Raw genomic sequence first — 25,874 nt, 5'->3', positions numbered from 1 at the left:
CACGGCACGCGGAGAGATGAGCCGGTGCTTAGAAAACGTTCATGGTCAGTTATGTGCTTCGATCTGAACATCGAACACTTAAAATCTTACTTGAGCGCAGTGCTTTAATTTAACTGGGGATAAAGAAAGATACATAATGGCAACCACTTGTGTTTTAAACTCCCGGTCGGGAGGTCGGGATTTCTGTTGCTGAAAAAAAGTAACAGATACAGGCCCAGCACCCCGGCGCGCGTCTGAGCCTGCTGGCGGGGGGCCTTCCCGGAGCGCCGGCTTTCCGGGGTCCAGACGGCAGCGCAGCGCCCGCCCGAGGCCAGCCCCTTGAGCAGTGTCGGGGGCTGGCGTTCCCGTACCAGCGCTTCTGCCAGCCGTGAACCTCCTGTGCACGGCACGTCCTCGCCCCGACTCGTACCATTTTCGGACGTGCCCTCTGAGGAGCACCACCAGCCCACCTGCCTGCCCCCAGCAGCTCAGGACGAGCCCCGCAGCAAGTCACGGCCCTGGCTGCCAGCCCCGGCTCCGAGCACTGCACTCACCCCCAGGCGGCCCTCGACGCCGAGCCGCCCTGCCTGCGACCCTGTGTCACCTGGAGCCGCCCTTGTGCACGGCTGTAACTCCAGGGGGTGCCGCACGGGGACAGTCACCTGTGTGAGGAGGGCACGCGGGCCGCTCTGCTCGTGAGGGGTCCATTCAGGAAAAGGGACGGGCGGGCGGGCTGGTTCTCACCTCAGAACCTAACCTGACTTCTTCGGAGTGAGAGTTGAAGCTCACGAACCTGGCTTCCTGCAGCTGCCCGATTCCCTCGGTCAGAGCGAGGAGGTCTCAGCATCCGAGAGGGGGCTGGCCGCCCGGGGGGGGCCTCCTGCGTGCCCTCCCTGAGCATGAGCGCCCGGCCCAGAGGCCAGGGGGGCATCCCAGCTCTCCGGACTGCTTCCCGTCCGTCCGGCGGGGAGCCTGCAGGCAGAGCTCGGACGTGCGTGGATGGCGAGAGGAGGGCCGAGAGGCTGCTCCCTAAACCGTACCTCGGACTGCTGGACTCCGAGTGGTCTGGTCCGGCGTGAGGGCCATGCCGCATCCCGCAGAGCTGGGACAGTCCAGCGAGGACACGGGGCGGCGACCTGCTTCCTGCCAGCGACTGGAAAGGCAGGTGACACGCTGCAGGGGAGGTGACTGGCCTCCCAGAGGCCATGGAAAGGGTGAGGCCCCAGTCAAGGCTGCATCCGTCTAAGACGGGCACAGGGCAGAGACGGCGGGCAGCACGGTCTGTGCTGGGCTGCTCTCCTCCGGGAGCCCCTCACGGGGCTGCAGGCAGCAGCTGACCGGCCCGCCCTGGTGAGAAGTGCAGGATCCTGCAGCTGGTCCTCGGGGCAAAGGTGTCCCCAGAAGCTCACACCCCTGGTCCTGGTCCTCCTGTCCCTGGAAGACGGGGCGCTCGCGCGGGCAGGGTCTGGAGGAGGACGTGGAACGCTTGAGGGAGCGTTGTCCCGCCGTGCCGGAGGCCGCGTTTCCGACACCTGCAGCTCTGAGGGTCCGGCTGGCTGTGCGTCAGGAGGCTCCGTGGTCCCCTCGAGCTGGGGGCAGGCACACGCGTCTGAGAAGTCCTCTCGTGCAAGTGCAGGGAGCCACACGCGGCCACCTGCCAGGAGGTAGTGGTGGCCAGGGCCGTGGACGGCCGTGACCGGCGTGGGGCTGAGCCCCCCATCAGCTTGCTTTGGGGAAGGACGTCGGGCTCAATCGTGCCTGGCCCCCCGGGCCCTCAGTTCAGGCCGGGCCCCTGGAACTTGGCGGTGTCCGTGCAGACGAAGTACGTCCTCAGCTCCCCTTTGCCTTTGACGTTGATGAGCCCTCGGCATTCGCAGGAGTAGCCGAGCCCCTGGAGGATGGTGCACGTCTCCTCCGTCACCTGGAGGGAAACTGAAGCCTCCATAAGCTGGCAGGATGCCCGCGGGGGAGGGGCGCGCCTCCGGGTTCCCTCGGGACTTGCTGGCCGGTCTCCCGGTAGCCCGAGGCCCAGGTGCCCTCCCCTCCAGGAAGCCCTGTCCTCCGCGGCCGAGCGTCCCCGGCCAGGGGCTCACCTGGATCTTCCCGAGCTCGCCGGTGCTCTCCATCCTGCTGGCCACGTTGACCGTGTTGCCCCAGATGTCGTACTGGGGCTTCCGCGCCCCGATCACGCCGGCGATCACAGGCCCGTGGTTGATGCCTAGAGGGGCGTTCCCAGCCGTCAGGTCATGGGGACCGCGCCTCCGGCTTCCCGGGGGGGGGGGGGGGGCACAGACTCCACCGCCCACCCCAGAAGGCACCCGCGGAGCAGCTAGAGGAAGGTGGGCGCAGGCTCCTGGGCTCCCCAAGCCTGGCGCAGCGCCTGCTTCGCAGACCTGGCGGCACTGCCCGAGCCCGGGCCGCGTCCACCGCTCCGGCGTCTGCTCGCCTCCTAACCAAGCACACGGGCTCTGAGCAGGGCCCGGCAGCCCACGGTGGGGGCCGCCCACTTTCTGTGGGAATGGGTCACGACTGAACCGAGGCAGAGGGGGCTGCAGAGCCTGTCAGGGCCTCACCGACGCGCAGGCGAAAGGAGTTGAAGGAGTGCCGGTTGATGCCGTCCAGCTTGCTCATCAGGGCGATGCTGAACTCCACCATGATGCCGATGTGTGCGCGCTGCCGCTCCAGGTCCTGCGGGACAGAGCACTGTCCCCGGGGCTGCGGCGGGCCACCCCCGTCCTCCTGCCTCGACCAGGCCCGGTGGACGCTCAGGGAGCCCCGACCCGCCGCACCCCGTGGGCACGAGGCCTGCGGGAGGTGCTGTCTCAGGCAGAGATGTGCCAGAGGCTCTTGCCGGGGGCCCGGGACCTGCCCCCTCACTGCTGACAGCCCCCCACACACGCAGGTCAGGGCCTGGGAGGGACCCTCGCTGACATGACAGGTCTGGGAGCTGCTCGATTTCACCTTGGGGGCTGGGACTCCAGGCCCCCGGACCCAGTACCTGGTTCTCCTGCCCAGAGGGCCCGCTGAGCCCGGCGGCCGCCATGTAGGTGCTGCCGATGGTCTTGATCTTCTCCACACTGCTGAACTTGGGCTTCAGCAGCAGCTGCGGGACAGAGGGGGCAGGGCCGTGACAGTCGCACGCAGCAGGCAGGCCTGCCCTGGGTTCCTGCTGGGGGCCAGAGCCCCCCCACGCCTCCCATCCGCCCACCCGCCGCCCCTTCCGCTCTCCCGGGCTCTTGCTCCGCAGCCCCCTGCTCAGGACCGTCGGCCGCACAGGCTGGGTTGTAAGCCACTGCTCAATGAGGACCCGAGGCCACCCTCGGGCAGCCTCCTGTCGCAGAGGGGCCGACCGCTCACCCGGAACAACCAGAAAGCCACCGGGGGCAGCGGGCATTTGCCCCCTGGGGCGCAGGACGCCCCTCTACCCGCCCGCCCACCCGCCGGCCGGGGCCGCACCTCGTCGAAGTCGGCGATGATCTCGTTGAGCAGGCGCAAGCACTCCAGCCCCTCCTTGTTGACGTCGCACTCCGTGTAGAACACCTTGAACTCCGGCACGGAGGCGAACATGACGCAGACACAGTCGTAGGACTGATGGTACCAGTCCTGGGGGCGAGGGGGACAGGCCTCAGGGCGCCCACCCGGCCTCGCCCAGGGGGCTCCCCAGGAGGCCCGGGGCGGTCCTCAGCCTGGCGGCCCAGGAGAGTCCCTCCATGGGCTGGGCCCTTCGGAGAGGCTCTCGGAGTCAGGGGGGCAGGGGGGTGGTGTCAGGCTCGGGCTGGCCTTTTGCTCTAAATCACCCTGAGCCTGCGGTGCGGGGCTGGGAACCCCGGGGGAAGGCAGGGGAAAGGCAGCAGTCAGGAGGCGGGTTCTCCGTGACATCGCTGCTGGGGACTGGCAAAGGCACGCCTTCGTCACACGTGGCCCGGATCACGGACGCCGGCCACACCGGAGCCCTGCGCCATCCCGCCCGGCGAGTGCCTGGGCCGAGGTTTCCAGGCGCAGAACCCAAGGCCTGGGGGGTGGGGCGTCCCGCCCACCCAGGCCCCCTGGCTCCGCAGCCCGTGTCCCTGCAGCTGCCACTCGCACTGTCCCCGGGCACACAGGCGAGGCCCACACCACGGGAAGTCTGTGTCCTGTAGCTATGACCCCCGCGGCCCGGCCCCACACCCCACCTCGTCCAGCTTGTCGCCCACGAAGTGGGCCGCCACGTGGGCCGGCAGCACGTTCTCCAGGAGGAGGCGGTTCACGCTCTCCATGGTCTCGAACTCCTCGCGCTCCTTCTTGAACTTCTTCTTCCACAGGCAGTCCAGGCGGCAGTAGTAGTCGATCTGCGGGCGGCGGCCCGGCCCCCGTGAGCGTGCGGTGCGGGCCGGGGGCGGGGCTTCCCCGCAGGGCTGTGCTTCATGGGGGGGAGGCAGCCCACCCCCCCCCCCCACACACACACACACACAAGGAGGGCGGGTGAGCTCCGCAGAGCAAGGGATGCGGCGGGCGCTCCGCAGGCTCACCTGTCTGGAGAGCATGACGAGGGTCACGTAGAAGAGGACCAGGTAGAAGCTGATCGTGGTCTTCAGGTCCCTGCACGCACAGGCCGGGGGGCTGCTGGGGGAGGGAGGGGGAGGGCGGGGTCATTGCCAGGCCCCACATGCGGGGCGGGGGGACCGCCTGCACCCAGGGGAGAGCCACAGGGACGGGCCCTCAGCGCTCCAAGTGCAGACGGTAAACAAGACGCGAGAGAACTTCGTGCAGAGAAACGGGGCTGGGGGGGTATGGGGAGGACTCCCCAAGGTGACAGCTGAGCTCACACCTGCGTGGTGAGGACCAGCCCCTCCGAAGAGAGAGCCCCCAGGCAGCAGCAGCAGCAGGAGTTAGCGGGTGCCAGCCAGACCCCGCGGGCAGGCTCTGTGCTGGGGCTCACGCGCCAGCCTTCTATTCGAGACGGGCCCGGCCCTCCTCTCCACCCGGGAGAGGCCCCGACTCCCCAGCACGGTGCGCACGCCAGCCCTTCCTGGGGGACAGGTGCTACCGTGGGCCCCCATCACAGTGGGCGGGGGACCGGGGTCCCGCGGTGAGCGACTCGGGGCCCACCTGAGGGTGGCGTTGGTCTCGCCGAGGGTGCCCAGGCCGAGGCCGCAGCAGCCCCGCTGGGCGCACCGGGAGACGTGGAAGAGCACCAGGTAGGCCACCAAGGCCACCGTCAGCAGCAGCACCTTCAGCTCCAGGCTCATGCGCAGGAAGACGGAGCAGGCGACGAAGGCCAGCACGCAGCTGCAGGTGTAATACTGGGGACACGGGGCAGGGTCACCCCCTCCATCTCCCTCCTCGGGGAGCCGCCTCCCGGGCCGGCCTGCGCGGCTCAGGGACGACGAAGAGCCCGTGGGTCCCCCACCTCCCGTCCCAACTTCCCGCCACCGTGTCGTTTGCACCGCAATTTCACTTTCCCTTCCGGCAAGCGGGCTCGTTTAAAGGAAACCGGTGCAATAAAACGCCCGGGTGTGCAGACGTGACAAGGGCAGGGAGTGCCGGGCACACGCCTTGGCCTTGACAGCCTCCCGGCCACGAGCCCGCCCTTCCGGGAACGCATCCCGGCCCACGCTGCTCTCAGCTCCGGGTCACGTGTGGGGGCCCCGCTGCCCCCAGCACCCAGACCCAGCCCCGCGCCCGGGCCGGCCCAGACCTGCCGCTGGCCACTTCCTCACCCAACCGCTGAAACCCGTTCCCACTACAGCCCTCGCTTCTCCTCACTGCCCTGCCCCCTGCCCGCCCCCCGTCACCTTCTGGCCCTTCAGGGAGCAGCTCAGTTTGCCGCCGTCCCCCCGGAGTCCCACAGCCTTCACCCTGCTGGGGGGCTTCCGGCGTCAGCCTGCCGAGGGCCCGGTCCCAGCCCCATGACGGATGGCAACCTCCCCGAGCCGCTTCCCGGTCATCGAAATGGAAGCCCTAGCAGCCACCCAGAGCCTGGGGGTCAGGACACTCACACCAGCGTGGGGGGCTTCCACTCGCACGCCCTGGACCGGTGTGCCCACACCCAGACCCCCGTGGTCCCCAGCACAGCCCCCGTGGGTCCCCCACGGCCCGGGCACCCAGGGCAGGCACACTCACCGGGAGGAGCTCGCACGGGGTCCCATCCCCGCTGCCCAGGGCCCTCGTCTGGTTCCCCACTGGCAGCCCCGGGGCCAGGGGAGGCAGCAACGGCTGCGGAGGAGACAGGCCCGTGACGGGCGGTCAGGACCTGCCGGGCCGCCCAGGGCCAGGCCCACGGGCCCTGGGAGCGGCACAGGTGTGTCCGCCAGACCCGGCCCCAAGCCGGCCCAGAGCTGCCGGGCCCCCAGCTCCCCACGGCGGGGAGGGCTGGGGAGAGAAGGGCGTCAGGGACAGACACTCGGGCACCACCCTGAGCTTGAGGCGACCACGACCCGGCAGGGGCCCCTGAGCAAGGTGGTCAGAGTCTCCTGTGTGGGGACAGACCCTGGCTCTACACGTGGGGCAGGGGGGCCCAGCGGGACCAGCCTGCGGCCCAGAGCACGTGATCACGGCCAATGCAGGGGCCCTGTGCCCCCCAGCTTGTGCCTCAGGGGGACCGGGAAGGAAGGGTGGGGTGCCGAGGGCGTGCGCTTCAGGGCCTCAGTGGGGCCCCAAGCTCTCCCCGGCCACTGAACCTCCCCAGCCTGGCCTCGGGGCCCTGGAGGGGGGCGCCCCACCTGTGGCTTTTAGGCAACAAGACTCTGGGGTGGGGGGGGTCTCGGATCTAGGGGCCCCAGGGCCAGGGCCGGCTCGCCCCGCCCAGGACGCACCAGGTTAACGATGGCCACGGTGAGCAGGCTGCCGATGGTCAGGACGGCCAGGGACACGCGCAGCAGCGGGTGGGTCTCCACCTTCTCAGAGACGGCCCGGAGCACCCCCCAGGCGGGGCAGCACCTCTGTGGGACCACGGGGCCCTGTCAGCCGGCTCCGGCCCAGGACAGGGTGGTGGGGGCGGCTGCTGGTGGAACTCTCAGGAGAAGTGTCGGGAGGGCCCAGGAACTGCCCTTGAGACCAGGGGCTCAGGTGGGCTCAGGTGGGCTCAGCTCGCCAGGGAGGGTCCAGGAGGCAGCGGCTCGCCCCCCCACAGCCCGCCCACCACCCCTGGGGCCCAGCAGGTGCCCTGCCTGGGGCCTCCCACTCACCAAGAACTGGTCGGCAAAGCACAGGCCTAGCACCAGCCCCAGCACGCAGGCCACCAGCCCGAAGGACACCCCCAGGGCCGCCGTCCTGAAGAGAGGAGAGGAGAGGAGAGGGTGGCCTAAGCTCCGGGGACTGCCCACAGGGCCGAGCCTCCTGGAGTCCCAGGTCCCGGGGGCACGGGCACCTCCCACCCCCCCAAACCGCTGCCTGTCCCCAGCCAAGGGGCCCTTTGCACTCCGGCCCGAGTGCCCCGAGAACAGCACACGGGCCCAGCCAAAACACGGCCAGCCTCATGCCCCCCTTCCTGAGCCACGCGTGTGAGAGACGGGACTCGGGTGTGGTGCCGTTTCGTCTAGGCAACCCACCCTGAACCAACCACAGTGGTCGTGGGCCCCGGGCCTCCCCACCCTCCCGGAGCCCAGTGGCTGACCTCCCCCCACCGCCCGTGAGCACACCCCGAGGGCCCTGGGTGCAGAAGCAGGCTTCCCAGTGGGGTGCACCCCCGGTGAGCCTCAGTTTCCCCTGGCTAAGAGAGCGAGGAGGGCGGGGCAGACGGCCGGGGCAGGGTCACACACTGACATGCCTGCAGGCCGTGCAGGCAGCAGCGGGGGGCCTGCGGCTCTGGGGGCGAACACACTCCACTACAGCAAAGCCTGGGCGCTGGTGCGCACAGGTGAGGGGGCGCCACACCGGTCCCGTCCTGGGACGGAGGCAGCCAGGGGAGTCACAGCAGCGGCCCCCGCCCGCCCCCCGCCCGGACCCACCTGGGCATCAGCAGGACGTGCACCAGCAGGATGCAGAGGAAGATGAGGCTGGCGCAGGCGAAGTAGTGGCGGACCCGGGGGATGGGCGCCAGGCGGTACTGGGGGCGAGAGACCATGAGCAGCGCCTAGGACCCCCGAAGACCCCCCCTGCAGGGCCACTGCCCCCCCTTGTCAGAAGGCAGGGCGGCTCAAGTGAACCTCCTTAAAGAACCCTCACACACTCCCTACAACCCAGGTGACGCTGTCCCATCACCACCAACGGACAACTTGCCCCTGTTGCGTCTTTAGCGGCCACACCTCCCCTCCCGCATACACACCCTGCCCAGGTCTCCCTCTTGATTCCTGAGGCCCCCGGAGAGCCTAAAGCCCGGGTCTGCGGCCGGGAACCAGCCCTGGGCTCCAGGGCTGCTGCGACTTGGGGCGGGTAGGGGGTCTTGTCCTCACCCCAAGGAGTAAGGCCAAGCCGAGCCCCAGATTGTCAGGCAGGGACCCCCTGCTGCCCGCGCCCCCCCACCACCACCCTCCCAGCACGCGGCTCCGTCACACGGCCTCAGACCACAAGGTTCCCTGGTGCAAAGGAGCAAACCCAGCCCTGAGAGCCTACCGCCCCCCTGGGCCCCACAGCCCCCACCTGCCCGAACAGGTCTGGGGGTGCAGCTGCCCATGGCCTGCACCCTGTGCCACCCCCCAGGCCTTAGAGCCCTCCCCCAGGGACCACCCCAGGCCCTCACCTCTCGCTCGAAGCCCTTCTCCAGGAAGATGGACCCAAAGGTGTGGAAGTCATCAGACTTCGTGCAGCAGGGCCTGCAGGGTGGGTGGCAGGTGTGGGTGGCAGGGGTGGGAGCAGGGCAGAGACCCCGGCAGGGACCCCACCCTCGGGAGGCAGCCCCAGGGACAGAAAATAGCACCCACGGATGGGACTAAAGCAGGGTCACTGGGGGCCTGGCCACACGGGGAGCCCCCACTTGTGGGGGCTGGGCAAGCAGAGGTCTAGGCTCCTCACCGCGTGGAGCTGAGCCCCTCGATGGCTGACAGCATCTCGTCGTCATCCGAGTCGTCCTCCGACCGCCCCTTGGGGGATGCACCTCTGCAACCAGACACCCACAGGCGTCAGCCCAGGGCCCTGCACCCACTTGTGCAGACAGAGGTGGCCGCGTGGAGCCCCATGCAGGACGGCCAAGGGCCGGCAGGTGCCGCTGAGGGCGGCCAAGGCCCGGCAGGAAACCGGGAACAGAGCCGCCCGCCTCCCGGGCCTCCTGCACACCAGCCCCTCCGACAGACGCGGCCGCTGGGCAGGCACGCCGCAGGCGCTCAAACACCGTGCAGTTCTGTTTTCTAGAACATTCTGACCCGAAGCACGGCAAGCTCCGTGGTCAGGGCCAGGCCTTCGAGAGCTGCCCTTGTTGCAAGAAGCTGGTCAGGGCAGCCAGCCTGGAGGAGGTGGCCGGGACAGGACTTGGCCAGGAAGGCAGGCCACGTACTGATGGGGGAGGAGACCAACCGCACACCTACCTGTCGGGGGCCCGGTGGCGCCGCAGGGGCATGGCCTGGAGGGAGGAGAAGAGACCATCACTCTCCGGGCTCAGGGGCCGGAAGTCCGTCTTAGGTCCGGGTCTGCTACCTCGGACACCCGGGCAGGGTGGCCTGAACCAAAGCTGAGCTCCTCTGGGGACTTGGGGATATGGAGACGCCCCAGCCATCCTGGGGCACTGCCCACGTGCCTTCACGCCCCCGGGAGGGAGGGCAGAGACCCGGCCCATCGCACAGGTGGGGACAGCGAGGCCGGCTGGGAGGACTGCACGCCCCCGGCTCTGCCGCCCCCTCCGAAGGGCATCCGGCGCCCAGCTGCCCGAAGGACGGGCCCTACCTTGAGCTTCCGGCTGTTGGGGACGGGGGTCTCGCTGCTGCTGACGCTCTCGCGGTGGTTGAGGTGGGCGAAGGGCCGCGCGGCCCCCCAGGACTCGAGGTAGCGGGTCATGCGCAGCGACGCCCGCATCTTCAGGGTGGCGTCCCCCTTGGGTTTGGGGAGGTGCTGGCTGGGTGCGGGTGGCTGCTGGCTCTGCCACACAGACAGACACACGGACAGAGTCCGACACAGGCTCGGACACAGACAGGGTCTGTCTCCCCCCTCGCCTCCCGCCCCCGACACCCAACACGGCCCGGAGCGCGGGGCCCACCGGCTGCCCCGCCTGCGTCTGCCATCCCGGGGGCCTGGCTGAAGCCCAGCGCACGCCTTGGCTAGGCTGGAGGGGTGTGCCCAACGTGGGGTCCAGCCCTCCGCACTCGGAAGTAGGCAGGTCACACACCTGTGCACAGCCCTCGCACCTGTGCCTCCGCCTCCCTGAGCACAGACGTAGGAGCAGGTCCTAAGCCCTAAGGCCCCACTTGCCCTCCTGGGAACCAGGCCCTGTCCCTGGGGCCCCTGCCCGTGAAGGCGCCCCAGGGAGATGGGCCCCTGGAAGTGACAAGCAACTGGCGTCGCCCTCCCGCATGTGGCCGGCACATGCCCTTCTGTGGGGACCAGCTGGTGGGGCGCGGGGTGCTGGCTGAAACCCGGAGAGACAGTGAGACGCCCCACCAAGGGGCCGCCCCTCACCCGCTGGGGCACCATTTTAGCCATTCCCACCTGTGCGGCCCCCAACCACAGCACAGGCCCATCACCTGCCCCGTGTCCGCCGTGGCCATTGCCAGGGGCGCGGTGGCTCAGCCAGGCCCGGCCCTGCCTCCTCCCCCAGGGTCCCAGCCCTGAAGGGCACCATACCTCGGACCTTCCCTGGCTGGGGGGCTGGGCAGGACTGAAAAAGGGGGGGACGAGAAAGACCCCAAGGCCACCAGGAACAAGCCTGGGCCCTCTCGAGTCCCCCCAGCCCCTGACACTACTGCACCCTGGGAGCCCCTGCCTCCTCGGGTCCCCACCAACACCCACACCCACAAACTCATGCAGCCACAGCACAACTTCTCTGGCAACTTCCAGCCTCCCTTTGGGATAGAAGGACTTCTAGACCCCAAGAGGGTCCCGTCTGCCTGGCCCCAGGGGAACGGCGTGGGAGCCAGCCATTGTGAGCATCCGAGGGCCCCAGGCTGCACCGTGCCCTGCGGTGGGCACCTGCCCTGGCGTGGGGGCAGGCCACTGGTCCATCTCCCCGTCTCGTCAGACATCCCTGGGGTGGGGACTCAAGAAATCACAGACCCCATCACTGAGGGGGACGTGCCGGCTGTGGACAGGGCCCACGGAAAAATCTCCACCATGCGCTCTCAGGGCTTTTTGCGTTTTAACGACGAGAACGAAGAAGATTCCACAAGGTGGGGTGGGAGGCCGGGCGCCAGAAGCAGTATCGGCACCCAGTTACACCCCAAAGGAGACGCTGTCACTGAGCACGTGGTGGTTTGGGGCTGGGGCTGGGGCTGGGGGTGGGGGTGGGGCTGGGGCAGGCGGGCCAGCCCTGAAGATGGCCAAGGCCAAGGCCGGACGAGCGGGAGCCCAGAGAGCCTGCGTGGCCGGCATTCTTGAGCGAGCCCCAAGGATGATTCACCGGCAGCTCCAGGACGCGCTGGCCTCCCGGGGCGGACTCGGGGCGGGCTGGGAGCAGCCCGGGGCCTCCGCCACCACAGGGTCGTGATGAAAGTGGGGGCACTGGCCGGGCAGGCCCACGCCACAGGTCGGAGCCCAGGACGCATGGAGGACCGGCCCGCGGCCCTGAGGCCCCACGGCCACCCCTGCTGTCCTGAGTCGGTCTCAGAGTGTTTTTAAAACGGGTCTCTGGAAAACTGGGAGATGAGTGACAACCACATGGAAAGTGACCTCATGGGGACTTTTCAGGAGTGTTTAGGATGCGCCTGGGCGGCAGTGAGGGCTTCACTCAGACCAGTGGTCCTCCCTTGGGGGGCGCTGCTGTCACGCCCATTTCTCAGGGGACGAACACTGAGGCCCCAGGGACGTTGGCACCGTAGCTGGTAACGGGGAGCTCACTCCCACCCCGGGCAGGCCTCTGCCCCTCTCTCCCCCGCCCCGGGGCTCTCCCCCAGGTGCGGGCGCCCCCGCCCGCTGTGTCCGAGCCCTCGTACCCGGGGGTCGATGACCAGGTAGGTGCGGATGTTCATCTCCTTCAGGTAGGGGTCCCGCTGCTGCCCGTGCCCGTCCTCCACCTCGTACGCCTTGTCCAGGTGGCTCAGCGTCGCCTCCGTGATGTGCACCCGGCTGGGGAGACGCGGGTCAGCCCGAGCCCAGCAGACGGGAGCCCCGGCCGGCTCCCCACGCCTCCAGGTCACTGCCTCCACCTCTGACCCCACCGTGACCCCCCCCCCCAAGCCCAGAGGCGCCGGCCAGCCTCACCCCGGGACTCCAGCCGCCTCCATCCGGTTGGCGAGGGACACGTCGTGGGACCACACGTCATACTGCCACTTGCGCAGCCCGATGACGCCACACAGCACGTTCCCCGAGTGGACGCCCACGCGCATGCTGATGTCCACGCCCGTGGCCTCCCGCACCTGCCTGAGGGGGCGGGGGAGGTGGGGTCACCTTGGCCCAGCCGGGGCTGCTGGGGGGGGGGGCCTGTGAACCCCACCCAGGGCGGGCTCGAGGTCCCAGCATGGGACGGGGCAGAGCGGGGTGGTGGGGGAGGGTGTAGGGACGCCCTGGGCCCCGGGGGGCTGCCCCCTGGAAGGGGCTCAGCGCCCCATCCCCGGCGAGTGCGCAAAGGGGCGTGGCCACCCCAAGGTCAGAGGCTGGAGGAGGCGGCAATTCCAAGTGTCATCTGTCTCTGCAGCTCACACACCGAAGACCCTGAAAGTGCCATCCCTGGGTGTTCCCCACCCGGGTTCGGGAAGGCTGCTGGGGGCCCGGGGGGGGACCCTCCAAACCCCCAGACACCAAGGTCGCAGGGGCCAGCCTTTGGGGGCCTTCTCCAGGCACAGGGTGGGGTCTGGGGGTCAGGCGCTGGCAGCATCACTCAGGGCGAAGAGCCCAAGTGAGGCCTTCCCCGGGGCACGGGGCGCCCCCAGCAGGAGCAGGCCTCGGGGGCCCTCTGAGAATGACGATCGGGGCGCAGCCGGGGCCAGACACGCCCGCCAGGGCCAAAGGCAGAGGGAGCGGGAGGGGACCGCACAACCGCCATGCATCCTGGGGGCGGAGGCTGCCTGAGGTCAGGTGGGCAGAGCTTCAGGGGGGCCCCAGAGGCGCTCCAGGGGTGTGGAGGCTGGTGGGGTGTGGAGGCTGGTGGGTGGGAGGGAGGCCTCCGTGGCAGGGACAGCCCCCGGGGGTCGGACACGCCCGCGGCACCTACTTGATGGCCTCGCACATGTCCAGCCCCATCTTCACGCAGTTGCGGGCGTGGGTGGGCAGCGACACGGGCAGGCCCGACACGCAGTAGTAGCAGTCGCCTAGGATCTTAATGCGCATGCACTCGTTGGCCTGCGGGGCGAGGTCAGCAGGGGTCAGGGGTCACACAGGCGGCCACCCCGCTTCCCAGCCAGGGGCTCCCTCCTGGGGTGTGAGCTACCAGGAGCCGCTCCTGGGCCTGCTGAAAGGATGGGGGGGCCTGGGGGACCCTCCAGGGGGGATGCCAAGCACCAAGCACCCAAACACCCCTGGAGGCGGCGCTCCCTGTGTTTCCCTCATCCCTGCAATGTTTGAGCACCTACTGAGTGCCCACCCCGGGCACGGGGGTGCAGCAGTGAACAGAGACAAGACTCCCCGCAGCCGTGGGGTTCACACACTGGTGGGCAGGACCGGGCCCTACGCCGGACGAAATCTTAGACACCCCATGGGGATAAGGGCTGAGGGGGGAGGTCAGGCCAGGGAGGGGAGTGGAAGTTTCCAGGAGGCCAGGGAATGCCTCGTGGAGAAGGTGACATCGGAGCGAAGACCTAGAAAACCGAGGGGCGAGCCACAGCAGTGTCCGGAGGAAGAGCGGTCCAGGGGAAGGAAGGAGGGAGCAGCACGTGCAAAGGCCCTGGGGCCAGACCGCCACGGCTGCACGGCAGTCCGTGCAGCTGACGTGGATCATGGATCGAGTCGGTAGGGAAGACAGGGAGGTGGCTGTGCTGCTCGGGCGGCAGGGTTTGGGGTGTGGGGTATGGGCCGAGGGCAGAGCAGAAACAGGGGGGCAAGAGAGGCTGAGTCACATGGGAAAATGCCCACGGGGGGTAAGGGGGCGGGGAGGCCCAGACCAGCTATCTGATTGTCCCATCTGAGGTGCTTCTGTGGCCACTAGACCCTCCCCTCCACAAGCCCTCAGCAAAGGTGGCCACACACGCACCAAGACCCCGGGCATGGGGTTTCGGGGACATGAACAGGGAGCCCCGTGCTGCACGCTCTGCCCACCCCGAGCCCCCAGGGGGGCCTCCGCAAGCAGCTTGGCGGGGAAGGAGGCGGGGGCTGGGGCACTGCTGCCCCCGCTCTCCCGCGGGACCCCCAGGGCCGGCTGCCCTCCTGCAGCCGAGGCCTCCTCTGTCTCCGGGTCAAGTGCCCGCTCCCTCCCCCTCCCACACCGGGTGGTGACGGCCCTGCGTCCCTGACCCAGGGGACACTGTCCCTCCATCCAGGTCCCTGCACCCGTCACACCTTTCTGAGCGGCCCCCTTTCTACACCCCGCTCCAGCAGCCCCACCTGAGTCCAGGCCCGCTGCACCCTGCAGGGCCCCGCCTGGCCCACGCTAACCTCTAGGCCGCCTGGCCCTTGGACTGGAGGAGGAAACGGCTTTCCTGGAAAGCAGCAGGAAGTCGGGGGAGGGCCCAACGACGCCCACACACAGGTCAGGGCCCGCTGCTCAGAGGGTCAGGCACAGGCTGGCCGACCTCAGGGGACCCCGCCCCGCCCTGCCCCGCCCCTCCCCACCTCGCCTCGGGGTTTTCCAGGAGCCCACACCCCGAGGCTGCTCCTTGGCCTCTGACACAATGAAGACACCTGCAGCCGTGGGGGGGGCAGTGGGGTCCTGAGCCCAGACGTGACGTGACACCTCGGAGGGCAGGCCGTCTCCCCAGGGAGTCACAGTCCTGGGAGCCACCGCTGGCCGGAGAAGAGGCTGGGCCTGGCCCTGCCTGGCTCTCAGCTGGGGGGCTGCCGCCTGCCACAGCCTTCCTGCCCCCGTCTGTAAGATGGGGCTGCCGCCTGGGGCCGCCCCAGGGGGGGGGGGGGGGGGGGGGGGAGGGGGAGGGTGGGCTGCGTCCAAGAGGGCACAGAGGCCCTTGGGCTCCGCGGCAGGGAGAGGGCCAGCTGTGGCCCGAGGCCCTGGCCCCTGCCCCACGGAAGGCCCAGCCTCCGGGGAACTCCCACCTGGCGGTGCAGGAGCAATCACGAAGGCAGGCTACGGGCGAGACAGACCCGCCGAGTCACTCCGTCCCCAACCCCCGGGGAGTCACACAGCACGGGACAGTCCGCCAGGGCACCGTCGGTCAGTGGTGTCCAACTACAATTTGGTTACCCCTGTGACGGGAGTCTCATCTCCAGAGACAGAGCCCACTCCGGACACCGCAGTCCCTCTCAGGACTGAAGAGCTCTGGCCGTGACGATTTCCTCCCCCCCCCGTGCGGGCCAGAGCTGGTCCTCTGCACGCGAAGCCGCCCGGGCGTGGACAGGAGCCCACACCTGAGCTCTGAGCCCCTGGGCCCGCCCCCCGCCCCGCCGTGGACTCTCAGTCTCCCCACTGGCCTCACATTCCGGGGGACAGCACTAGCCGCCTCAGCCACCACTCGACCTCCACCTCCTAAAGCATTCGAGAGCGTTTGCTGACTGAAGGCTAAAATCCCGCCCCCTGCACGGCGCCAGGCCCAGGACACCCCGGGACCCCACGGGAGGGGCTCCTGACTGCACCCCCTGCAGAGGGGAGGGGCGGCGGCATGGCCGGCAGGCTCACCTTGGCGATCTGGTCAAACTTGCCGAAGAGCTCGTTCAGCATCACCACCAGCTCTTTGGGGGAGCAGTCGCTGGCCAGCCGCGTGAAGCCCACGATGTCGGCATAGAGGATGCTGGGGGCGGGGGGGCCAGCGGGAGGGTCAGCGCCGGCCCCGTGGGACACGGGGGCCGGGCGGAGCCCCAGTCACCCCCACTACTCTGAGGCCTCCCGGGGACAGGAGGGGTGCTCCGGCCCCAAAGACCTCACAGAGTTCCGGAGGGTTCCGGCGGAGGCAAACCGCGTGCAGGTGCTGGGCGGCGCTCTCGAGGGTGAGTGTGCTGGCACCTGGCAACTGCCCTCTCCTCCCCCGGGTGGGGGTTCACCCTCACCCCAACTTCCGAGCTGAGCTACCCCGTGCTTCGTGGCCCCCACTTCCCCGGCAGGGTTCCCATTCTACAGATGAGCACACTGAGGCTCGGGGAGCCTAAGGCTGCCTGGGACTGGGACGTGCCCTCCGCCCCACAACTCCCAGCCCCAAAGCCTGAGCTCGGGGCCCCCACAGCCCAGAGGGGCGGGAGGGAGGCCCCCCCGGGAGACGCCGGGCGCCCCACCCCTCCGGAGGGCCTGCCCACCTGACGTTCTGGTGCCGCTTGACGTAGAGGCTGTGGAAGTTGTTGTCGGGCATGTGGCGGCGGTCCCCGCACTCCTTGAGGCGCTCGATGATGGTCAGCTTCATGCCCATGGAGATGTGGGCGGGGAGCACGGACAGCAGCAGGTTCTCCTGGGCACGGGGGGCGGGGCGTGGGGGGGTGGGGGGGATCTCAAGGCCCAGGCTTGGCCTGCACACCTTTCCTCTGGCTCTGCCCCCTGCCCCCTCCACCTCTGCTGGCCTCGGTCTGCCACCCCACCCCACCTGTCCCCAGCGGCACCCTGGGGTGAGGCCTGCATTCACATCTCGCCAGGCACCCCCTGCACACGCCGCCCGATGTCCACAGAGAAAGGACATGGGGTATGGGGTGTGGGGCGTGGGGTGTGGGGCGTGGGGCGTGGGGCAGGGTGTCGGCTAGGCCGGGCGGGGAGGCGGGACCCCCACCTGCTGGCGCTTCTCGATGCGCAGCTTCCGCCGGATCTGGATGCACTTGGCCGTGTAGGTGAAGAGGTCGCGGGCGGCGTCCTGCATCTGGTGCTTGTGGAAGGCGCCCGAGAGGTTCCCGCACAGGAAGACGATGGCGTTGGCTAGCAGCTGCGGGCGGGCGGGCGCAGGCAGCTCAGGTCGGGCTCGGTCCCTGCCCCTGGGGCACCGTCCCCTTGGGGAGCCGGGGATGGCACACCTGCCCGTGCCTTGATCCCCAGCCCACGGAGGGGCACCCATCCCGGGGCAGGCAGGGAAACTGAGGCCCACGCAGGGAGTCGCTGGGATGGCAGGACCAGGGCACAGGCCCAACACGGCATCCACCGTGCACTCACTGGTCCGGAGGGCTGGGCCCCCGAGACCAGGGGGCCGGTCGCTGCTGGGGAGGCAGCGCATGGCACCACGCAGACCATGAGGGAGTGCCATGGGCTGTCGTGGGGGGTACAGTGTCCCCCGGCTGCCTGGCCTCCACCCCCTGGAGCAGACACCGGGCCCAGTCAGGAGGGAAGCCCCTGTAAGTCACCGCTAAGGGTGTGCAAACTTTGTTCACTCAACACAAAGACACAGGCAGAATGTCCAGGGACGTCCCCAGCCCTGTCAGGCCAGGGCCCTGAGGGTGAGACCCCAGGGACAGGGCCCTGCACCTGGGAAGGGGCCTGGGAATGGGGGAGGGGCCAAGCCTCCCAGGCACCAGCAAAGACCACAGGCCAGGCTCCTTCCGGGGGCAGTGGCGGGGGGGGGGGGCAGTGAGGGGGGGCCTCCCGAGGAAGCCTGCCCTGAGGGCTGTCGGCCTGCACACTCCGCCCCCAGGCTTCGGGGCCGGCTCACCCCTGTCCCCCCCCCACGGGCCTGGCTGCCCACAACCTGAACCCCAGTCCCCCCCCAGGCTGCCTGGAGCCCCTCACCTGCAGCCCCACCCGGACGCTGGGGGACGAGAAGGCCTCCGTCAGAACGCCCAGCACCAGGAGGTGGGAGACGCTGGACACGACCCCCACGGCCACGGCCCCCCGCATGCTGAAGGGCAGCAGCGTGTACGCCACGAAGATCACGAACAGGAAGAAGGGCACCTGGGGCAGAACGTCGGGGCGTGAGGCACGGGGTCCCGCCTCACCGCCCCCAGCCCAGGACACAGCCCAGACGGAGCCCCACCAGGCCGGCCAGCCCAGGCCCCTGCAGGGGAGACACGGTGACAGATGCCCAGAGGAGGCAGGAGAGGTCACCGTCTTCCTCTGGGCCAGACCGGCCAACTCGATCCTTCATTTCCTACGAGCTGATTTACGGCCTGGGCCAAGGCCGAGCCTCCCCAGCCCCTCGGGTGTGACCGGGGGGGGGGGGAGGGGGGAGCCCCCACCTGCTGCCCTCTGTCTGCGGCCCTCCCTCCGCAGGAGGGGTAACGACCAGGAGGCTGGGCAGGGCCTGCTCGCCCGCCCCGTCCACTCTCAGCGCTGGCTGCCCTGCACCCAGCCCCTCAGGGAACGAGCTCCCAGCCCAGCCGTTACCTGCTCCCAGGCGCAGGCCGCCTTCCTGCACGAGTCGAACACCAGCACGTAGCCCAGCGCCACGAGGCAGGCCCAGGTGAGCAGTGCCGAGGCCCAGAGCCCCCGCCGGCCGAGGCACTCGATGTACACCAGCACGTAGAGCGCGACGAACACGGCCAGCGTCAGGAACGCCGTCCCCAGGACGGCCGGCTGCTGGGAGGGCTCCTGGGCACGGAAGACAGGCGTGGGAATGCCACCTCCTCCAGAGAGCCCGCCAGGGTGGCCTCTCCAGTCTGCCCTGAGCTCCCAGCCCCCTGCGGCTCCCTCCGTGTGGGCGGTGGCTGCGTTCCCACCAAGCAGCAGGTCCCTTCTCACCTGCAGGCTCGGTCCGCGCTGTTGCCTCTGCCAGGGCTGCCTGCGCCACCACCTCCCCCGGGCCCCTGTGCAGCCCCAGGCAGCCTGCACAGCCTGGTCCCGCCTCGCTCACTCCCCACCCGCTCCACCATCGGGCCTCCCTGGGCCCCTGAGTGCTCTGAGCACACCCGCTGGGACAGGCGCTGCTCCTGAAAGAACCAGCAGGGGGCTATGTGGAGAGGGCGGGCACAGACGCCCCACACAGGGGAAGAGCTGGAGCGAAGGAACAGACTAGAACACCTTGGGGGGGGGGGGTGCAGGAAAGATAGGTCTCAGCAGGGGCAGCACCTGGTGTCCCCCATGGCCCTCGGCTCCATGAGCACAGAGGCTGAGCGGGGCGCCTGCACGCAGTAGGCACTCAAGCACTGTTTGCTGAATGCTGGAATGTGCCACGGTTTATGAAGCGCCTACTGGGTGCTGGGCACACCCTCCACCCTGGCAGCACCCTCGCTCATGCTTCCATCTCAGATGCTGCTGCTCATCCAGCAGCCACTAGCCTCCTGTGGCCACTGAAAGTCAAGTGTCCACGACACCAGGTCAGTTAGAAATCAGCGCCGCAGCCACAGCAGCCACAGCAGCCACAGGTCAAGTGCTCTGCGGCTACCCGTAGGCAGCGGCCGGGGTGGGGCAGGGCCAGAGACGGGATCAGTGGTGGCGGCTGGGCAGCTGGGCAGCTGCGTCGTCCCCCACGGACTCCGGGACCACAGCCAGGCTCTGTGAGGAGGTGCCGGCACGGAATCCCAATGTCTGACGGGGGACCAGACGGGGCGGCAGTGACCCACGGGCCACCCGACCACGCTCTTCAAGAGAATCCAGGTTCACGGTGGAGAAAAGTGAGGGCAGCCCATCTGGCCAAATGCACGTCCCATCTAAAACCACCCAGGTTAGCGCTGGCTGGCGTAGCTCAGTGGATTGAGCCCAGGCTGCGAACCAAAGCATCACAGGTTCGATTCCCAGTCAGGGCACATGCCTGGGTTGCAGGCCATGGCCCCCAGCAACCGCACATTGATGTTTCTCTCTCTCTCTCTTTCTCCCTCCCTTCCCTCTCTAAAAATAAATAAGTAAAATCTTTTAAAAAAAAATAAAACCACCCCAGATTCCAAAGTCTCAAAGCCCTGCCTGCCACCGGCAGGGCACTCCACGGAGGGAGAAAGTCGGAGACCCCCCCCCGAGGCCTCCCCGAGACCGGGCTTCAGAGCCGGGGTCGGAGCCCCCTCGGAGCCCCCGCTGCCCGGGGGGCCGCGCTCACTCACCCCGACGCTGAAGGCGATGGCGATGAGGGCCACGCAGGCCACCACAGCCACCAGGAGCAGCGTGAGCAGCAGCGGGCCGTGCTGGCTGGTGAGGCGGTACTTCTCGTACAGGGCGTCGCGGCCCAGGCCCTCCTCGCCCTCGTTGAGGAAGTAGCGCCCTTTGGCCGGCATGCTCCCGCCCCGGCGCCCCCGGCCGGCCGTCTGCTCGGGAGACCGCCCGGCCCGGGGGGCATCTGCGGGCCTAGGCCCCTGGCCTCTCGCGGCCTGGCAGACGGGGCTGGGGGAAGGCCCCCGCGGCCTGCAGCTCCATGGGCCCCGCGGGGTCTGCCTGCTCGCTCCACTGCCAGCGGCGGTCACTGCGCTCCGGTCATCTCCCCTTGCAGCAGGGCCGGGCTGGCCAGACACGCGGGCTCCTCAGCTCTGCGGACACACAAAGCGACCTGGGATTGGACCTGGGCAGGCCGGGGCAGGGAAGGGCTGGCATCAGGGGACAGTGGGGCAGGGCAGGGAGGGGCCTCACAGTCCCGGGTCTGAGCTATCAGCCTGAACCTGAACCTGACTCTGAGTCCTGCTTAAAGCTCTGCACCCCCCACACTCACACTCACGCTCGGCCTGCATTTCCTGGGACTGCTCTAGGGGGCGCCGTCGTCACCAGCCCTACGTGGCCCTTCACAATGAAGGTCGATTCAGACGCTTGGCCCCTCCGTCACACCAGTCACGCTTCGAGCACGCAGCGACCACACACCACACACACCACCAGTGGCTGTTATACTGGGCACCTGGGAATGTCCACCAACAGGGCTGCCCAAGCACTCTGTGCCTGTGTCACCGTCACTGTCACTGTTGCCGGGTCCAGCCTCATCTACTTCCCCAAGGGCCTTGCTGATCACCCGGCAGCGGCCACCGAAGCCGCCTTGTCCCTTCCCAGAGCATGTCCGAGGGGCCACCCGTGTGCTCCGTGGGTGAGCGTGCCCGTGGATGGGTCTGCAGGCCCTCCTCTGCCCCCACGGCCCTGGTGTGAGGACCCCGCTTCTTAGGGAGCCCCGAGTCTCAGGCCCCCACCTGCTTCAGCCAGAGGACCCCCCCCTTTGTATCTGTGTCACGTTACCTTTGCACACACGGCACGCTCTTTACCAAGGCCTACCGACAGGAAGTGGAAGAGTGTACAAGCCCCACCTCACAGAAAAGGAACTGCACCCCGGAGACGGAACCCGGTGGACCCCTCGTCACAGAGTGGGGGGCAGACCCCAGGCCTGCGATGCTCAGCCCAGGTGGGCCCCACTTCCCCAAACTCCATGCAGGCCTGGCGACGCCACCTCAGGCCTGCCCAGCCCCCGACACTGCCTGTGCGCTAGGCTGGCTCTCTGTGCCCGGGGCTCCCAGTCCCCAGTGACACAGAGTGGCCCAAAACCGTGCAGTCTGCAGACACAGGGGCTGGAGCTGGGGCCTGGGGTCGAGGGAACAGCCCTGGGCTGGATGTCCAGCTCCTGATGCACGCACACCCCCGCCCCCCAGGCACAAAACAGGAAAACCACAAGCCTGGAGGGGTGCGGGGGGGCGGGGGGCATGGTGCCAGCTGGGGCCTGGCTCCCTCCAGGCCCAGGCAGGTCCACCAGCCTCAGCACCCGTTTCCCCCGGGCACCCTGGCCGAGGACGGCCCAGCGGCCAGAGCGCTCAGTCCAGCTCCGACCACAGCCGTCCACGGGACGCAGCTTGTCAACGTGGACTTGGACATGTGAGCGGCGCAGTCCATCGGCGTACTGTCTCTCACTCCAAACCGGCCGGTCTGCATCCCACGGGCGGCGTCCTCCCAGTGCCCACCACCGCGCCAGCCCTGCGCTGCGGGGTCTGCCGGGCAGGACGAGGCCCCCACCCTGAGACGCCCCCAGGCCGGGGCACCCCCGGCACCGCCACGCCGTCCCCGCTGCCCCCATCCTAACCCGCTGAGGCCACAGTGTGACAGCCATGCCACAGACACATATCTGAGCCCAGTGGGGCCGAGGGGCCGGTCCCAGGTCACGCAGCCGGAGCTGGCCGGTAGCAGGCCCGGAGTTTCACCCCAGGTCTGCCAGCTCCCGCCCTGGTGCTCCCAGGGGGGCCCGGGCCGGCCCCGCTGCCGTGCAGATCCGAGCGGCTTCCCCATGGGGCTCCTCCCGGCGGCGGCGCCAGCTCCAGACTGGGCACTGTCCCTACCCCGGGCCTGGCTCCAGAGCCGGTGCGTCGGGGCAGCCAGGCTGAGAAACCCCAAACACCGGGGCGGGGGCTGGGCACCTGCCACAGCTGCTCTCCCGGGAAAACCACACACCCAGACACCCAGACACACACGCCCCGAGCCGCCACTCAGCCCCCGCTGCCAGCCTGCCCCTCCGGGCGGAGCCGGGCATGCAGAGGACAGGCCTGGTCAACACTGCCCTCCGGGTCTAATTGGGCCGCTTCCCGGGCAACGGCAGGAGGGTCAGGAGGTGGACAATGACGGCACTGGGCACGGGCACTGGCACTGGGCACGGGCCCTGGGCCCCCCAGGGGACCTTGTCCCGCTCCTCAGCAGGTGAGGGCCGGGGGGGCGGGGAGCCTATGTCGGTCACTCCTCAAAAGACAGCTTCTCCCGGGGAGCCGACCCCCAAAACTCGGCCCAGAGGCCCCCTCCGCTAGGGAAGGTCTCCAGGCCCTTCTGTCTGACAGCCACCTCTCCTGCTGCCGCCAACTCAGCGGCAGCTGGAGGGCCCCTCGGAGACCCCGGCTGGACAAAGGGGCCCCTCTGCCATGTCTCCAAGCAACACCCACTCTGCAGCCTCAGCCTGCACCGCCCAGCGCCGGGGAGCCCAGCGCCAGGGTGCCCAGCGCCAGGGAGCCCAGCGCCTCTCCGCCACGGGGCGCCCCGGCTAGCGGTTCCCCCCTCAGGCCCCACCTCCCCCCCGCCCATGCCACCCCACTCAGACACCCGCACCTGGGGGAGCCGAGGCCCCTCTGCCTGGAGGGTGGTGGTCTCAGGTCCCTCAGGTGTGTCACGGTGACTCTGGTGGGGGCGTGGGGGCAGGGGGCGCAGCCCCATTTTGTAGAAGAGGGGGGCCCCCAGGGGACGAGGGTCTCTCCTACTTCTGCTAGGCACTGTCGCGCCCCCCCCCCCGCCCCGTCTCGGTCCCCTGGCTCAGGGGCCGCGTGTCCCCCCTGGTCTGGCTCATCCGCAGCCCCTCCCGAGCCCCAGGGACTGGTGTGAGGAAGGGCGTGTGCCCAGCATCACCTCGCTGAGACTCCTCTGCGGGACGGTGGCTGACCCTCGGGAAAGGGGCGCCCTCCCTGCTCCCGGCAGACACCTGGACGCCCACAGGGACAGACACGGCCCACCTGAGGACGAAGCCCACGCAGAGGGCTGGTGCGAGACCCCCGGGCCCGGCTCCGCCCGAAGCTCAGCGGCCTCCGACGTCTGAGTCCCCCGGGACAAGCCGTGCCGCTGGCAGCTGAGGCCAGTTTTCGGTTCCTGCCACTCGCAGCCTCGACCGCCGAGGTCTGTGTTGGGCCCCTGCCCCCGTCTGCTGTGTCCAGGACACCCTCTCGGCCCCTTGATGGGTCCAGAGCTGGGGGTGAGGGGCCCCACTTAAGTGGGAGGTGAGCTCGCGCCCCTGCAGACATGGGCAGGCGAGACCTTCCTCTGGGAGGGGCTGGGCCGGGCAGGGCAGGGGACCCCCTGGCCCTCACACCGCTGCCACTGTGTCCCTGTCGACCCGGCCGGCCCAGGGCTGCAGGCAGGGGCTCCCCGTGTCCTCTGTAGTGGCCTCCCAGTGGGGACTCAGGGGGCTCGGGCACACTGAGGCAGGAGCAGAAACCAGGATCACGAACCTCCTCCCCTGGAGCCCTGCCGGGGGGCTCTGAGCTCCCTGCAGCCCCCGGGCCTGAGACAGAGCGGGCAGAGCCACACACACACACACACACACACACACACAGGAGTATGTGTGCCCGGCACCGTGGCTCCCCAAACCCTCTGCCCTGCCCTGCGGGTGGGTGCGACCGCTGCTACCGTCACGCGCACGTGGGAACGGAGGCACAGAGAGGGTGAGTCACTTCCCCGACGTCACGCAGCTAGCGACACCGGCCCTCTCGTCCTGCCCGGCACCCTCACAGCGCTGACGCCCACGGAGCCCACGACGTCTGAAACGTCCACCCCTTCCCGCCCTCCCCTGTCGGGGCCCAGGGCCAGGCTCCAGCAGCCTCCGCTCCACCAGCAGGACCCAGGGGGGCCTCTTCGTCCGGGAAGCCCTCCGAGCTTCCCCGACCAACAAGGCAGGGCTGCCCGTGCCCTCCCTGCCGAGTGCTGACAGGGCGTCTGGGAGGACTTCGGGGGCCTCAAGTGAGCGCGGCAGGGCCGGGCCTCGGGGGGCACTCAGGAACTCCTGTCCCCGCACGGCGGGCTCGCGGCCCCCACACCCCGGGGCCGCCCCAGCGCCACAGACCCAGGGCCCCACTTCCTCCCCAGGCAGCGCCGGCAGCAGGAACCCCAGCCCGGCTGCCTCTGGCCCTGCCGCTGCAGGGGCCCCAGTGGCTGCAGGAAGAGGAAGTGGGGGGGCAGGCCCGAAGAGGAGCAGAGGAGAGGCCCCACTGGGTGCCCTCGGCCCACCCCGGCAGCACGGGCTCGTCCCGGGACTGGCCCAGCGCTTGGGGACGGACGGGTCACGGGGGGAGGGAGTTGTCCTTTGCGGACAGGAGCCCCATGTCCAGGCTGTCCCCTCAGCAGATGCTGCTCTCCCAGCACCCGCCAGGCACGGAGGGGACACTTGTGGGGCCACAGGAAGCCAGCCTGGGGCCCCGGAGCCCAGCACCCCCACACCAGCCTCGGCGCCCCCCTCCACCCCCACTGGGCCCAGCAGCCCTTGGCCTTTGCTGGAGGCCGTCCATCCTCACCCCTTCTCTCCCAGGATGTGTGCCCGCCCCCTACCCCTGGGACGCCTTCCCAGACGCCTGTCACCCGCCCAGCACCTGCTCACCACGCCGTGGTGGCGGGATTGGTGTCTGAGCCCTGGCAACCGGGGGTGGCAGGGACGGATGAGCCAACCAGCTGGAACCCCGAAACGAGGCAGAAAGTGGAGGAGGCCCATGGGCCGGAGGCGATGGAGCCAGATGCAAAAGGGCCCTTCCCTGCCCCCGCCCCCACCCCCACCCCCAGCACGGGGAGCAAGCACAGCTTCGTCCCACCTCTCCCCAGCGAGCTGTCCCTGGGGGGTGGGAGGAGCCCCAGGTTCAAAGCCCAGCTCCCTGCCACTGGCCCTGGGAGCAGCAGGCTGCCCACAGCCGGGGCCTCGCCTGCCTCACCCGCAACTGAGGTGCTGACACCTAAGCTGGGGGGGTGGGTGGCGGGATCGAGGCGGTCACAGTGGCCAGCAGGCGAGGCTGCAGGACACAGCGGCCCGAGGAGCCCAAGGAGAAGGCTCAGTCCCCAGAGCTGAGGGGCCACCACGGGGCAGAGGCACCAACAGGTCAGAGGCACGCACGGGGCAGGGTCCCGAGGACCTGCCACCTTGTCTCCCTGCCTCCCGGTCATAGCCCGCAGAGCCACCAAGCAGGGTGAAACCTCAAGTCCACCAAGGACACCAGCAGCCCCACCGCCCACCCCCCATCTGCTCCCCAAAACGCCCAGGCTGACTACCCCAGCCCCAGGGGCCAAGGGCTGCCCACCAGTCTTGGGGGCCACAGGCCTGCATCCCAGTCCTGGCTCCACCCTGCCCCGGGGCCCGGGGCAGGCCCCTTCCCTGACCTGGGCCCCTGTTTCCCACTAGCCAGGGCTGCAGTGCCGGACCCCCGAGGCCCAGCTGCGGGGGGCCATGGGGAGAACCTCAGGGAAGCGGACAGGCAGGCACAGCCGGGCT

At 69.5% G+C, this 25,874-nt stretch overlaps 1 protein-coding gene across 3 annotated transcripts in view; it reads right to left on the bottom strand.

The window, feature by feature from the left end:
* Nucleotides 1–1,437: 1,437 nt before the first annotated feature.
* The window catches only part of ADCY7 (adenylate cyclase 7), a 41,124-nt gene continuing 16,687 nt past the window's right edge, over nucleotides 1,438–25,874 (bottom strand). For 2 of the 3 annotated variants that reach the window (XM_036013516.1, XM_028501859.2), the window contains exons 2-26: nucleotides 20,017–20,436; nucleotides 18,371–18,574; nucleotides 17,777–17,938; nucleotides 16,833–16,982; nucleotides 16,372–16,520; nucleotides 15,761–15,872; nucleotides 13,190–13,317; nucleotides 12,241–12,399; nucleotides 11,973–12,105; nucleotides 9,775–9,966; nucleotides 9,420–9,454; nucleotides 8,911–8,994; nucleotides 8,639–8,711; nucleotides 7,908–8,005; nucleotides 7,146–7,230; nucleotides 6,774–6,899; nucleotides 6,082–6,174; nucleotides 5,068–5,261; nucleotides 4,488–4,581; nucleotides 4,152–4,307; nucleotides 3,436–3,582; nucleotides 2,978–3,082; nucleotides 2,553–2,667; nucleotides 2,073–2,197; nucleotides 1,438–1,900 (exon numbers count right to left, since the gene is read on the bottom strand). In XM_036013516.1, the coding sequence (XP_035869409.1) occupies nucleotides 1,754–1,900; nucleotides 2,073–2,197; nucleotides 2,553–2,667; nucleotides 2,978–3,082; nucleotides 3,436–3,582; nucleotides 4,152–4,307; nucleotides 4,488–4,581; nucleotides 5,068–5,261; nucleotides 6,082–6,174; nucleotides 6,774–6,899; nucleotides 7,146–7,230; nucleotides 7,908–8,005; nucleotides 8,639–8,711; nucleotides 8,911–8,994; nucleotides 9,420–9,454; nucleotides 9,775–9,966; nucleotides 11,973–12,105; nucleotides 12,241–12,399; nucleotides 13,190–13,317; nucleotides 15,761–15,872; nucleotides 16,372–16,520; nucleotides 16,833–16,982; nucleotides 17,777–17,938; nucleotides 18,371–18,574; nucleotides 20,017–20,187 (3,237 nt within the window). In that variant the 5' untranslated portion in view covers nucleotides 20,188–20,436 and the 3' untranslated portion in view covers nucleotides 1,438–1,753. The remainder of the gene's footprint in view (nucleotides 1,901–2,072; nucleotides 2,198–2,552; nucleotides 2,668–2,977; nucleotides 3,083–3,435; nucleotides 3,583–4,151; nucleotides 4,308–4,487; nucleotides 4,582–5,067; nucleotides 5,262–6,081; nucleotides 6,175–6,773; nucleotides 6,900–7,145; nucleotides 7,231–7,907; nucleotides 8,006–8,638; nucleotides 8,712–8,910; nucleotides 8,995–9,419; nucleotides 9,455–9,774; nucleotides 9,967–11,972; nucleotides 12,106–12,240; nucleotides 12,400–13,189; nucleotides 13,318–15,760; nucleotides 15,873–16,371; nucleotides 16,521–16,832; nucleotides 16,983–17,776; nucleotides 17,939–18,370; nucleotides 18,575–20,016; nucleotides 20,437–25,874) is intronic. The other variant, XM_028501860.2, reaches the window with a different exon arrangement.

Source organism: Phyllostomus discolor, chromosome 12, assembly GCF_004126475.2.
Source record: "Phyllostomus discolor isolate MPI-MPIP mPhyDis1 chromosome 12, mPhyDis1.pri.v3, whole genome shotgun sequence".
Lineage (NCBI taxonomy): Eukaryota > Metazoa > Chordata > Mammalia > Chiroptera > Phyllostomidae > Phyllostomus > Phyllostomus discolor.
The sequence above is the reverse complement of the archived record's forward strand: the minus strand, read 5'-3'. Positions and strand labels throughout refer to the sequence as shown.